At 43.2% G+C, this 12,092-nt stretch overlaps 1 protein-coding gene across 1 annotated transcript in view; it reads left to right on the plus strand.

The window, feature by feature from the left end:
- The first annotated feature begins 2,034 nt into the window (after positions 1 to 2,034).
- The window catches only part of LOC116970535 (TGF-beta receptor type-2-like), a 91,070-nt gene continuing 81,012 nt past the window's right edge, over positions 2,035 to 12,092 (plus strand). Inside the window, exon 1 of the mRNA XM_033017176.1 lies at positions 2,035 to 2,291. Within this exon, the coding sequence (XP_032873067.1) occupies positions 2,225 to 2,291 (67 nt within the window). The 5' untranslated portion in view covers positions 2,035 to 2,224. The remainder of the gene's footprint in view (positions 2,292 to 12,092) is intronic.

Below are 12,092 nucleotides of genomic sequence, written 5' to 3' on the forward strand. Positions count from 1 at the left end.
TTGCGGTACCCCACTAGTCACTGCCTGCCATTCTGAAAAGGACCCGTTTACTCCTACTCTTTGCTTCCTGTCTGCCAGCCAGTTCTCTATCCACATCAATACTGATCCCCAATACCGTGTGCCCTTTTATTGCCCTTGTAATATTATATTTGGCACTTGATTTACTAATTTATGAATACCGTTCAGAGGAAGATGTGTGAGCAGTAGACTCTACTTAAACAGAAAGGTAAAAGAGTTGAAATTAATTGATTTGGTGTTTTGATATAACTTATAGCATGAAGTATATTCAGTTGTACAGGGTCTTGGTGAGACCACACCTGGAGTATTGCGTACAGTTTTGGTCTCCAAATCTGAGGAAGGACATTATTGCCATAGAGGGAGTGCAGAGAAGGTTCACCAGACTGATTCCTGGGATGTCAGGACTGTCTTATGAAGAAAGACTGGATAGACTTGGTTTATACTCTCTAGAATTTAGGAGATTGAGAGGGGATCTTATAGAAACTTACAAAATTCTTAAGGGATTGGACAGGCTAGATGCAGGAAGATTGCTCCCGATGTTGGGGAAGTCCAGGACAAGGGGTCACAGCTTAAGGATAAGGGGGAAATCCTTTAAAACCGAGATGAGAAGAACTTTTTTCACACAGAGAGTGGTGAATCTCTGGAACTCCCTGCCACAGAAGGTAGTCGAGGCCAGTTCATTGGCTATATTTAAGAGGGAGTTAGATGTGGCCCTTGTGGCTAAGGGGATCAGAGGGTATGGAGAGAAGGCAGGTACGGGATACTGAGTTGGATGATCAGCCATGATCATATTGAATGGCGGTGCAGGCTCGAAGGGCCGAATGGCCTACTCCTGCACCTAATTTTATGTTTCTATGTTTCTATTGTCATGTGTCCCTGATAGGACAATGAAATTCTTGCTTTGCTTCAGCACAGAGAACATAGTAGGCATTTACTACAAAACAGATCAATGTGTCCATATACTATAATATAAATATATACACACATGAATAAATAAATAATAAGTCTATTGTTGTGATAGTCCCTGCCTCAACTACCTCCTCTGGCAGCTCATTCCATACACCCACCGCCCTTTGTGTGAAAAAGTTACCCCTCAGATTCCTATTAAATCCTTTCCATTCACCTTGCTGTATGTTGTTTGATTCAGAGGCTGAATTACCAACCCCTGATCTTTTGTTGCCTGCATTTACAGAGGCAGGAAATCAGGTTTCATTGAAACATAGACAATAGATGTAGAAGTAGGCCATTTGGCCCTTCGAGTCAGCACCGCCATTCAATATGATCATGGCTGATGATCCTATATCAGTACCCCGTTCCTGCCTTCTCCCAATATCCCTCGACTCCAACTCTCTCTTTAAAACATCCAATGAATTTGCCTCCACTGCCTTCTGTGGCAGACAATTCCACAGATTCACAACTTTCTGGGAGAAAAAGTTTTTCCTCATCTCGGTCCTAAATGGCCTACCCCTTATTATAATCTCTGGAGAGAATGGATGCATGACGTTTGGGGTCAGGTTTCCCCCACCCTTCCCCCAGATCCTTCTCCCAGCAGAACCTTCAGTTTCCAGGTATATTGCCTGGGAAACGGTCGCTGTATGGGCTGGCATGACAGCGAGCGGCCGTTCAGCCCGTCTATTGAACCCCACGCCCCGCTGCTGTTTTCACTTTCCTGCTTCAGGCGCAACTCTCTCGAAATTGAGAGGAAGGAAGGAAGGGGCCCGAGAAACCTTTTTATTTTCTTGTGGGGGTGGGGGGTGGTTGAGGGGAAGAGTTGAAACCAAGCTCCGGATTTTAATCCTCGGGACCATGCACTAAAACCACGACTCGTCTCTGCTGGCGGAGTATTCTGTACACATTTGGTCGGGTGCAGTTTCTCACTCTCGCTTTCTCCAAATGTGCGTCTTGCCAGCCTGACTACAACTCTTGCAGACTGATGATTGATTGGAGGAGTCTTTTTTTCTCTCTCGCTTCTTTTTCAAAGCCCAACCCACTTTCTGAATTTGAAGTTTCCTGTTTCCCTTAACATGCATTAAGCTATGACTCATAGGCGCATTTTTGACTCAGACGGGGAGAGAGAGAGAACTCGCAGCCACGGGACCGTTCAAAAAAACTTTACAAAATCTTTTCCATTAGTACTCCCCCCCCCCATCCTCTCTCCTTGTCACCATCGACTGTTCCCACGCGGGATTATTCGACTGCGGGACTGATGGATTCTTTTTGGGTCGTGACTTTATTCACAGCGTTAGGTTTTGTAGACAACCTCCAGGTTTACGGTGAGTTTGCTCGGGGCAAGCGGGGCGCGGTGACCGGGCTGAAGCAACACTGTACATGGAGGGAGAGAGCAGAGAGGCGCTGGGTTAAAGTTGACATCCATCTATTGCAGCATGTAAACACCACAGGGCGTAGCCCCATTAAGTTTCGGGGGTAAAGGGGAACAGAGCCGGCCGCAGTTAGATTGCTAGATTGCTGTGTGAGTTTGACACACTTGTAAAAGTGGGCTGTGTTTATTAGCACAATCGCAAGGTGAACTTTTGTGTGTTTCCCCCATCGAGGCAAGTGTGAGCAGCGTTTGTTGGCACCATTGGAAAGATGTCTTGTGTTTGCTTTCAATAGTTTGTTCAGGTGCCCGCGTTGCAATAACGCTGTTGTCAACGCGGTTGTATTATTATTAACTTGTGTCGTTTTACAAAAAAGTTGGGCCTGAGTTTCTGGGCACGGCAGTAAAGACAACACTGTGTTACGGGTAAAAACAAATGCTCCGAGTTTTCTTGTGACACACTTGTAAAAGGGGAGCCAGCCGTGAGTTTATTTTGTGCTATGACAACGTGGGGGCTGTTTTTGTACATTTGCTGAAGAATGCACACTGTCTTAGTACAGCAGTAAAGGGGAGCAGTGCTCACTGCCACATTTGTATAGGTGCACAAAAATAGTTTTCACTGGTACTTTTGTTAAGGTGAAGTTTATTTCTGCTGCTGTAAACATTTGGTTGTGCATGTTGGCGCAGTTGCAAGAACGAGCTCTGTGCATGTCTAGGAGAGAAAAACTCGTGCTGGATATGTGTGTGCTATTGCAGAAGTGTGTTTATTATTGCAATCGCAAAGATGTAATGTATATTGAAGTAGCAGCAAAGGTGGGCTGTACACTAAACCGCCGCTGTACTTTGTTGGGGCCATGGTCAAGGAGGACTTTTGGGGGTGTTTATTATGGGTTGGTTTGGAGGTGTGCATTTAGTAAAGGTGAACCATATTAAGCAAGTTCAGATTTCGAGAAAATTTTCCAAGGTTAACGTAAGTGATTGCTGCAAGGGTTTATTTTCTGGTAGTCCCATAGTTTGGTGACTTAACAAGTTTGGATCTCGTGTGCAGTCTGAAGAAGGGTCTCGACCCGAAACGCCACCTATTCCTTTTCTCCAGCGTTGCTGCCTGACCCGCTGAGTTACTCCAGCTTTTTTGTCTATCTTTGGATCTCGTGCCCTCTGTGTATATTAAACTCCAAAAATATATATACATACATATACACACTTTCCCTCGTTGATCATATTGTTTACAGTGTACTATGTTTACATATTCTGTTGTGCTGCAGCAATTAAGAATTTCATTGTTCACTCTTGACTTTTAATTTGCGTTTTGCTATTTATTCCCAGAACTAATTGGTTTTCATAGCGGTGCTCACCCCACAAACAACCAGTTTGGTTACAATCTAGCTTTTCCACACACATTTGGTAGCAGACCCAAAGGCCACATGTGTGTGTGTGTGCGCATGCTGTTTAACTCGGTGACTCGGGGTTAGTTCACCATCTAGATATCACATTAGGTGATCAAGGGCCAGGCTATTTGATCAGAAGACACTTGCACGCTTTGGATTATGTATCTTGTGTATCACCAAGTGGGGAAATACGTTTATCTAGGAGATCAGACAGAGGAGGAAATGGCTGTTTGCTTTTTTTCCCACACTTGGAAACTTGGGCAAAGTTTTCATTTAATTAAATATTTGCTTTTCCATGAAGACAGACAGTGGATCCATTTAAGGGAATCAAACTCCTAGTCTGTTCTATTTAGTTTTAAAAAAAGTAATTGAAAGCAAATTGCAGCACAGAATAGTCAGTGATTTTTGATGGCTTTGCAGGTGGAAGGTCTGTACGTGATATGATTGCCACTGTTTGTATATCACATCTAGTATGTTTCCAGTGGACATCTACTGTACCTCAGGGGTGTGTGTCGGTGTGTGTGAGGAGGAGTAGAGTGAATGTAGACACAAAATGCTGGAGTAACTCAGCGGGACAGGCAGCATCTCTGGAGAGGAGTGGGTGATTTTTCCGGTCGAGGCCCTATTTCAGACTGAAAGTCAGGGGAGAGGGAGACACTGCGATTTAAGGAAGGGGAAGGTGTCAAAACGAGACATCAAAAGAGATGAGGATCAAGGAGAATGTAGAATAGATCATTGTTAACTAGGAGAAGGTGACAACAAAGCAAACCGAGATAAAATGTAGATAGACACAAAATGTTGGATTAACTCAGCGGGACAGGCAGCATCTCTGGAGAGAAGGAATGGGTGATGTTTCGGGTCGAGGCCTGTCTTCAGACAGCATCACAGTTTAAACCAGCATCTGCAGTTCCTTCCTAGAAATGCAATGTAATCGGGGAGTAAGTGATCAGCTTTGACTTCACCGGGACAAGGGTGACCTTTGTCTGAGGTACAGTTGAGTGCATTTGGAACTCTTGCACATATTTACAATTTGCTCTATCTGCTTGTTGTTCAACCCACTCTCCCCTCCAACACCCCTTCACTGCTGGTCTTTGCTTTTTCCATGACATTGCTCTCTGTAGCTCTGCATTTCCCAGTGTTCATACAGTGCACTGTGAGATCCACAATTCTCCTACAAACCACTGGGGGAAACCTAGCTCGATCTGACAGCATCTATGGAAGGAAATGGCCAGATGACGTGTTGCATTGGGATCCTTCTTCAGACTGAAACATCGCCTGTTCAGTTTCTTCCAGAGATGCTGCCTGACTTGCTGAGCTCCCAGCAAATTGTTTTAGATCAGGATTCCAGCATCTGCAGTTCCTTGTCTCAATTTCTCCTTCTCTAGCACCCCGGCCAATATTCTATGTGCTTTCTCTGGGCGAAAGAAACTGCCTCCATGTAGGTTTTGTTTACTGTGCAGCAGTATTTTGTCATGAATGTGGTTCATCATTCCCTTGGACTGCACTCACTCACAAGTCACCCAATTCCAAGAACTCTTCATTGCCAAGATCTCTTCACCCCACAGACCAGGAGAAACTTCTGGCTTTGCTCCACCAGAGGCTATTGAACGTTTCAAAGTTATTATATACTTTCTCTTGCGTAAGACATGGGAGCAGAATTTGGCCATTCAGCCCATCAAGTCTACACTGCCATTCAATTGTGGCTGATCTATTTTTCCCCTCGCCACCCATTCTCCTGGCTTCTCCCTGTAACCTTTGAACCTTTGACGCTCTTACTAATCAAGAATCGATCAATCTCTGATATGAAAATATCAGTGACCAGGCCTCCGCAGCATTCTGTGGCAATGATTTCCACCATTTTCTCTAAGTGCAACAAGTGGTAGAAGCAGGTGCAACTACAACAGTTATAAGGCACTGGGTACGGGATAAAAAAGGTTCAGAAGGATATGGGCAGATGGGACCAGCTGACTATAAAACCTGGTTGATGTGGATGAAGTTCAATGAATTCCACAGATTCCCCACCAGATTCACTGCAGATTTACAGGACTTGTCACATTTTGCCCAATTCCGTTTAGTTAGTTTTATTTAGTTTAGTGATATGGCACAGAAACAGGCCCTTTGGCCCATCGAGTTATCACCGACCAACGATCCCCGCATATTAACACAAACCTACACACACTAGGGAGAATTTTACATTTATACTAAGCCAATTAACCTACAAACCTGTACGTCTTTGGAGTATAGGACGTATAAACTCTGTATAGACAGCACCCACAGCCAGGATCGAACCCGGGTCCCTGGCACTGTAAGGCAGCAACTCTACCCTATTGTGAAGCACCTGATCACATTTATGAAAGGCTGCCTCTGTGTAAGTTTTTGTTGGAGTGATTGCCCCAGTGACTGGTGTTGTTTGTGGCTCCTGAATTATAGTCTCTCACCCACAGCTGCTGCAGCGGTAATCCCCAATTATGTGCTGTGCTGTGTGTTCGGCTAGAGGAGCTGAGATTTAGAAGCTGAGAACCGGTTTAGAATAGATATAATAAACAAAGTCACAATTATGACGCCAAAAACGCAAAGGGAGTAATGGCATTTGATTTCAAAATGGTCGAAATACTGAAACATCAAACATTGGGAGAAATGGGTAACTGGCAATTTACTCCCTGGTAACATTGTGAATGGACATTTGATAATAGCTTTCAAAAAGGAATTTTTAAAGGGAAACACTTGTGAGATGGAGATATGAGAAACTGCAGATGCTGGAATCCTGAGCAAAAAGCAAAGTGCTGGAGGAACTCAGCCGGTCAGGCAATATCTGTGGACAAAATGGGCAGATGATGCTTTACACAAAATGCTGGAGGAACTCAGCGGGTCGGGCAGCATCTCTGGATAAAAGGAATAGTTGACGGGTCAGGATTTGTCCTCGGACCAGAAACATCCTATGTCCATTCCCTCCACTTTGCATTTTGCTCAAGTCCTTGCAAGGCTTTGGGGTAAAGTGTAAAGAGGAGAGCTGAATTCCAGCACGATGTTCTCAATGTGATTCGGGTATTGATGATATTATTAGGTGAGGATGGAGAAAAATTCAGAGCAAAAATTATCACTTTTGACGTAGTTTACTGGCAGGGGAAACAAATGGCGTGTATTTAGAGAGCCTAGCAACGCTTTAGAATAAGATGAGAGCTGTGGTTTGCTGCCTGAGGAGTCACGGTTCACTAGACACACTGCCTTGCAAAGAGGGTTTGGTATTTTACAGAAGGACATGTGTTGACATTGATATGCATGTGTGTTCTGTTACATGTTAGCGCAGAATCTGTGGTTAGCAATGAGCTCTTTGTAGTTGCACATTGTGGACCCTCCAGGGGGAATATGTTGTGTGGAGCCTGTTCCATCTCTGACAAGTCTCTACAGCAGGGAATTGACTATCTTGCGCGAAACATTATTCATGTTATTCCCTTTATCATGTATCTGTACGATGTGGTTGGCTCGATTGTAATCACGTATTGTCTTTCCGCTAACTGGTTAGCATGCGGCACAAGCTCGCTACACGTGACAATACCCGGTGTTGGGGCTATAGTAGTGTCAGACAAGAGAATGGGAACATGGCATAAAACAAAAACCTTTGATAGCTGGCTAAGCTACATTGCATCTTTAGGAGTTTTGGTTACCAAATTACTAAAACAGAGATTCAAAGACATCCAAAAATATTGACAAATTCTGACATCTTGAAATTCAAGTCATAAAATGCTGAAAAGCAGAACACTTTATAATAATAACATTTAGGTTTTAAATGTAGATGGATCCCGACATGAAACATCACCTATCCACATTCTTCTGAAATGCTGCCTGACCTGCTGAGTTATTCCAACATTTTGTGTCTCGATATAGACTTTAGAGACACAGCGCGAAAAGAGTATTGCGTACAGTTTTGGTCTCCAAATCTGAGGAAGGACATTATTGCCATAGAGGGAGTGCAGAGAAGGTTCACCAGACTGATTCCTGGGATGTCAGGACTGTCTTATGAAGAAAGACTGGATAGACTTGGTTTATACTCTCTAGAATTTAGGAGATTGAGAGGGGATCTTATAGAAACTTTCAAAATTCTTAAGGGGTTGGACAGGCTAGATGCAGGAAGATTGCTCCCGATGTTGGGGAAGTCCAGGACAAGGGGTCACAGCTTAAGGATAAGGGGGAAATCCTTTAAAACCGAGATGAGAAGAACTTTTTTCACACAGAGAGTGGTGAATCTCTGGAACTCCCTGCCACAGAGGGTAGTCGAGGCCAGTTCATTGGTTATTTTTAAGAGGGAGTTAGATGTGGCCCTTGTGGCTAAGGGGATCAGAGGGTATGGAGAGAAGGCAGGTACGGGATACTGAGTTGGATGATCAGCCATGAGCATATTGAATGGCGGTGCAGGCTCGAAGGGCCGAATGGCCTACTCCTGCACCTAATTTCTATGTTTCTATGTTTCTAAAACAGTCCCTTTGAGTCCCACTGTGTCCACACCTAACCCAGTATCTCCTTCCTTCTGTTCACTAATGTTCCCATTATGCTCTAGAGTCAGAGACAGTTTCTTCCCAGCTGTTATTGGGCAACAGAACCATCGAGCAACAACTTGAGAGTGGTCCTGAGTAACTACCTGCTTCATTGAAGACTCTAGGACTACCTTTAATCAGATATTACTGGAATTTATCTTGCGCTAAACGTTATTCCCTTTATCATTTATATGTGGACGGCATTGTCTTTCCGCTGACTAGTTACCATGCAACAAAAAAAATATTCACTAACAATGAACTAAACTAAACTAATTACGGGTCTCGCAACACTTTTCAATCCCAAAGGTGGCCTTTAAATGCGTGTTGTTGTTCTGACATAATTGCCTTCAATATCTGCCAAGATGTTAGACAAAGAAGACAGCAGTGCCCCCTTAAGACAGATATCCTGCAAAGAAAGACAAGCAAGTGAGTAGCACACAGTAATCAAACTGGTATGTTTTAGTTACTTTCTTTAGAAACACTTTTTCTTCTCTGAATTAAAGGACGTTCTTTTAGGAAGGAGATGAGGAGAAATTTATTTAGTCAGAGGGTGGTGAATCTGGAATTCTCTTCCACAGAAGGCTGAGGAGGCCAAGTCAGTGGGTATTTTTAAGGCAGAGATAGATTCTTGATTAGCACAGGTGCCAGAGGTTATGGGGTATGGATCAGCTGTGATTGAATGGTGGAGTAGACTTGATGGGCCGAATGGCCTTATTTTACTCCTTTCATTTATGACCTTTATGACCTTTGGCCATTGCTGGTTGGGCCCACATTTAATGTCAATCCCCAGTTTCATTTATGGAGGGTGTTACAGTTGAGTGGTTATTCCTGAGAGTAGTTAATAGTTAGCTATCTTGACGTGGGACTTGACTCACTCATGTTTTAAGTTAGAAGGATAACACCTCTTCCTTCCTAACAGACACGGGTGACAAAGTCCAATGTTTCCATGGCCACTTTATCTGCTATTTGTTTTCTTTAATTTTCAAACTTCTTTCAACAATTTAATTCAAATTCTAACTTCTGAGGGCACAGCTTTAAAGTGGAGGGGCAGTAACTAAAGGACAAGTGTGTTTTACACAGAGTACCTGGAGCGACTGCCAGCAGTGGTAGTGGAGGCTGATCTGATTTAAGAGACTATGCAGCGAATGGCGCGATTTTCGGAATGGACAGTGTGGGCCGAAAGGCCAGTTCCTGTGCTGTATTCTATTTTCATGGGCGTATCTGAGTTTGCATTCTCTAGATTATCATCCCAGGCCCCTGGATTGCTTGTTTATTAACATAAGAAGTTCTATCCCACTCTATCCTTGTTCAATATGACAAGATAGCAATTATACACCACTGCTTGATTTCCAGTTTAGTTTAGTTTAGAGATACAGTGCAGAAACAGCTGACCAGCAATCCCTGTACTCCAGCACCACCCTACATGCTAGGGACAATTTACAATTTTTACCAAAGCCAATTAACCTACGAACCTGTGCGTCTTTGGAGTATTGGAGAAAAATAGTGCACCCGGGAAAAATCCACACAGTCACAGGGAGAACGTAAAACTCTGTACAGACAGCACCCGAAGTGAAGATCGAACCCGGATCTCTGGTGCTGTAAGGCAGAAACTCTACCGCTGCGCCACTGTGCTGCCTGTTTGCCATTTAGTCAACATGATGCAGCTGCCAGTAGCAAATCATACAGTAACAATCTGTACCCAGGTCAGTGTAGATGATAGATGATTTAGAGTAATATTGCAATGCAATAGATTAATTTGAAGTAAACTTGTAAATACAGAAGATGGGTGATTGACAGTGACCAAGCATTTATTTTAATACATTAATTAGAAATTCACTCTGTTCTGAAACCATTCCATACCTGACCAGCCTGTCCAGGTAGTAACTCCTACATCCCCTTTCTCCGCTCCCCTGACCCATCCCAGTCATCCTACTAGTTCCACTGTTCATATCCCTTCATTATCACCTCTCTTCCCCAGCCAACAATGGGCCATTGTTGGTTCCACCCTTCTTTGCTCATCCGTGGCTGGCTATGATTTGTTCTTGCCTTTTCCTACCTCTGATTTCACCCCCAACGCTCCACTTTTAGTCTTAAGAAGGGTTTTGACCCCAAGGGTCACCCATCCTTTCTCTCCAGCGATGCTGCCTAACCCACCGAGTTGCTCTAGCACTTTGTGTTTACGTCAAGATACTTGTTGTGTACTCTAGCTGCAATGTAGCCGCTCCCACCCACCTAATCTCTCCACACATTTCCCAGGCAGCCCATGAGATGACTGCAGATGCAACAGGCCCAGAAATACACCCTCATTCTGTGTGGAATAGGCACAGCTATTTATAATGTCCTGGCAGGGTCACTACAACCCCCTGGTTCTATCTCTGTGGTCCTTCAAAAATGTCTCCATAATATACAATTCTCTCTTAAGGTCACAATAAAATCTGCCTCCACTCCATCTATAACCAGAGCTTTCAAAATTCCAAACATGTTACATTTTTTTAAATCCCTTGTATTACTATTAATCTCTTGTGACCTGCAACCTCTAATTCTCTCTCTCTCCCACTAACTATTCTGTCTAATCCCTTCATCATTGTAGATACTTCTATTAGAAAATAGGTGCAGTAGTAGGCCATTCGGCATACTACTTTTTATGGACAATGGGGAAGGATTAAAATGTCTTTTGGTCTATTGCAGGAGCTGTTTGATTTGATTTAGCATGGTCTGTTTTACGGAGAGTTGAAGAACAAGCCTTTTATTTGTCTGGTTTGAATAACTTGAAAATCAGTTATTTAGTCAGGAAATTATTTTTAGACAAAAATGACAAATTCTGGTACACCTAGGTGGGGTTATACCAACTTTCAATTTCAGGAAAGTCTGGTTCTCCTCCCATTTTAAAACTAAAATGTAATCAAAAAAGTTTCAAGATATCTTTTGAGTAAATGAACGCCTAGTGATTGCTGAACTATTAATTGTTCCGAGTCATGACTGAAAATAGTAAGATTAAACGAGAACTTACCAGTTTGAAGTTTGATCTGTATTTTATGAGGAGTTACGATGAGGGATTACGTGAAGAACCCGCTCAGTGCGCATGCGCGGCATACTTCCAAGCAGCGGTGTGGAATCACAGATACACACAGTTATTTGAAGTAAACATAGTAAAGATAAGGAGACATCAATTTATTAGCTTGATCCATATAATGAGGGTGGGAGCGGAGGGCACGTAATCCCTCATCGTAACTCCTCATAAAATACAGATCAAACTTCAAACTGGTAAGTTCTCGTTTAATCTTATTATTTTACTTCGGAGTCACGTGAGTGACTATGTGAAGATTTCAAAGCTCTGTGATTTCAAACCGTGTAACAGTTTATTTCACTCACTGCCGAAGTTCTTGAGGAAGGAAGTGTTATCGTAATCAACCAATGAATCTGTTTCCAAGAAACAAAAAAGGTATTTATTAACAATAACAAAAATTAAATTGCTCCCCCAGGCTTAAATTAAATATTTGTAGCTTGTAATATCCTGTCTGCAAATAAGTCAGGCTTCATCAACGGCTTATTATAAAAAGTTCTGAATGTCGTTTCCCTCGACCATCCTGCTGTATTGAGAATATGGTCAATCGGTACGTCCATTCTCTCGGCTGCTGATGTAGATGCTGCCCTAGTGGAATGAGATTTAAACGTATTAGTGTCTATTCCGGCAGCCTTCAGTACCTGTTTGAGCCATCGTGAAATGGTTTGGCTCGTTACCCGGCCATGAGGTTTTTTGTGGCTGACCCATAAGGCTTTTTCACTCCCTCTGATATCGTGGGTTGTGTCTATGTATTGTTGTAGATGGGTCACGAA

This window comes from Amblyraja radiata, chromosome 2, assembly GCF_010909765.2.
Source record: "Amblyraja radiata isolate CabotCenter1 chromosome 2, sAmbRad1.1.pri, whole genome shotgun sequence".
Lineage (NCBI taxonomy): Eukaryota > Metazoa > Chordata > Chondrichthyes > Rajiformes > Rajidae > Amblyraja > Amblyraja radiata.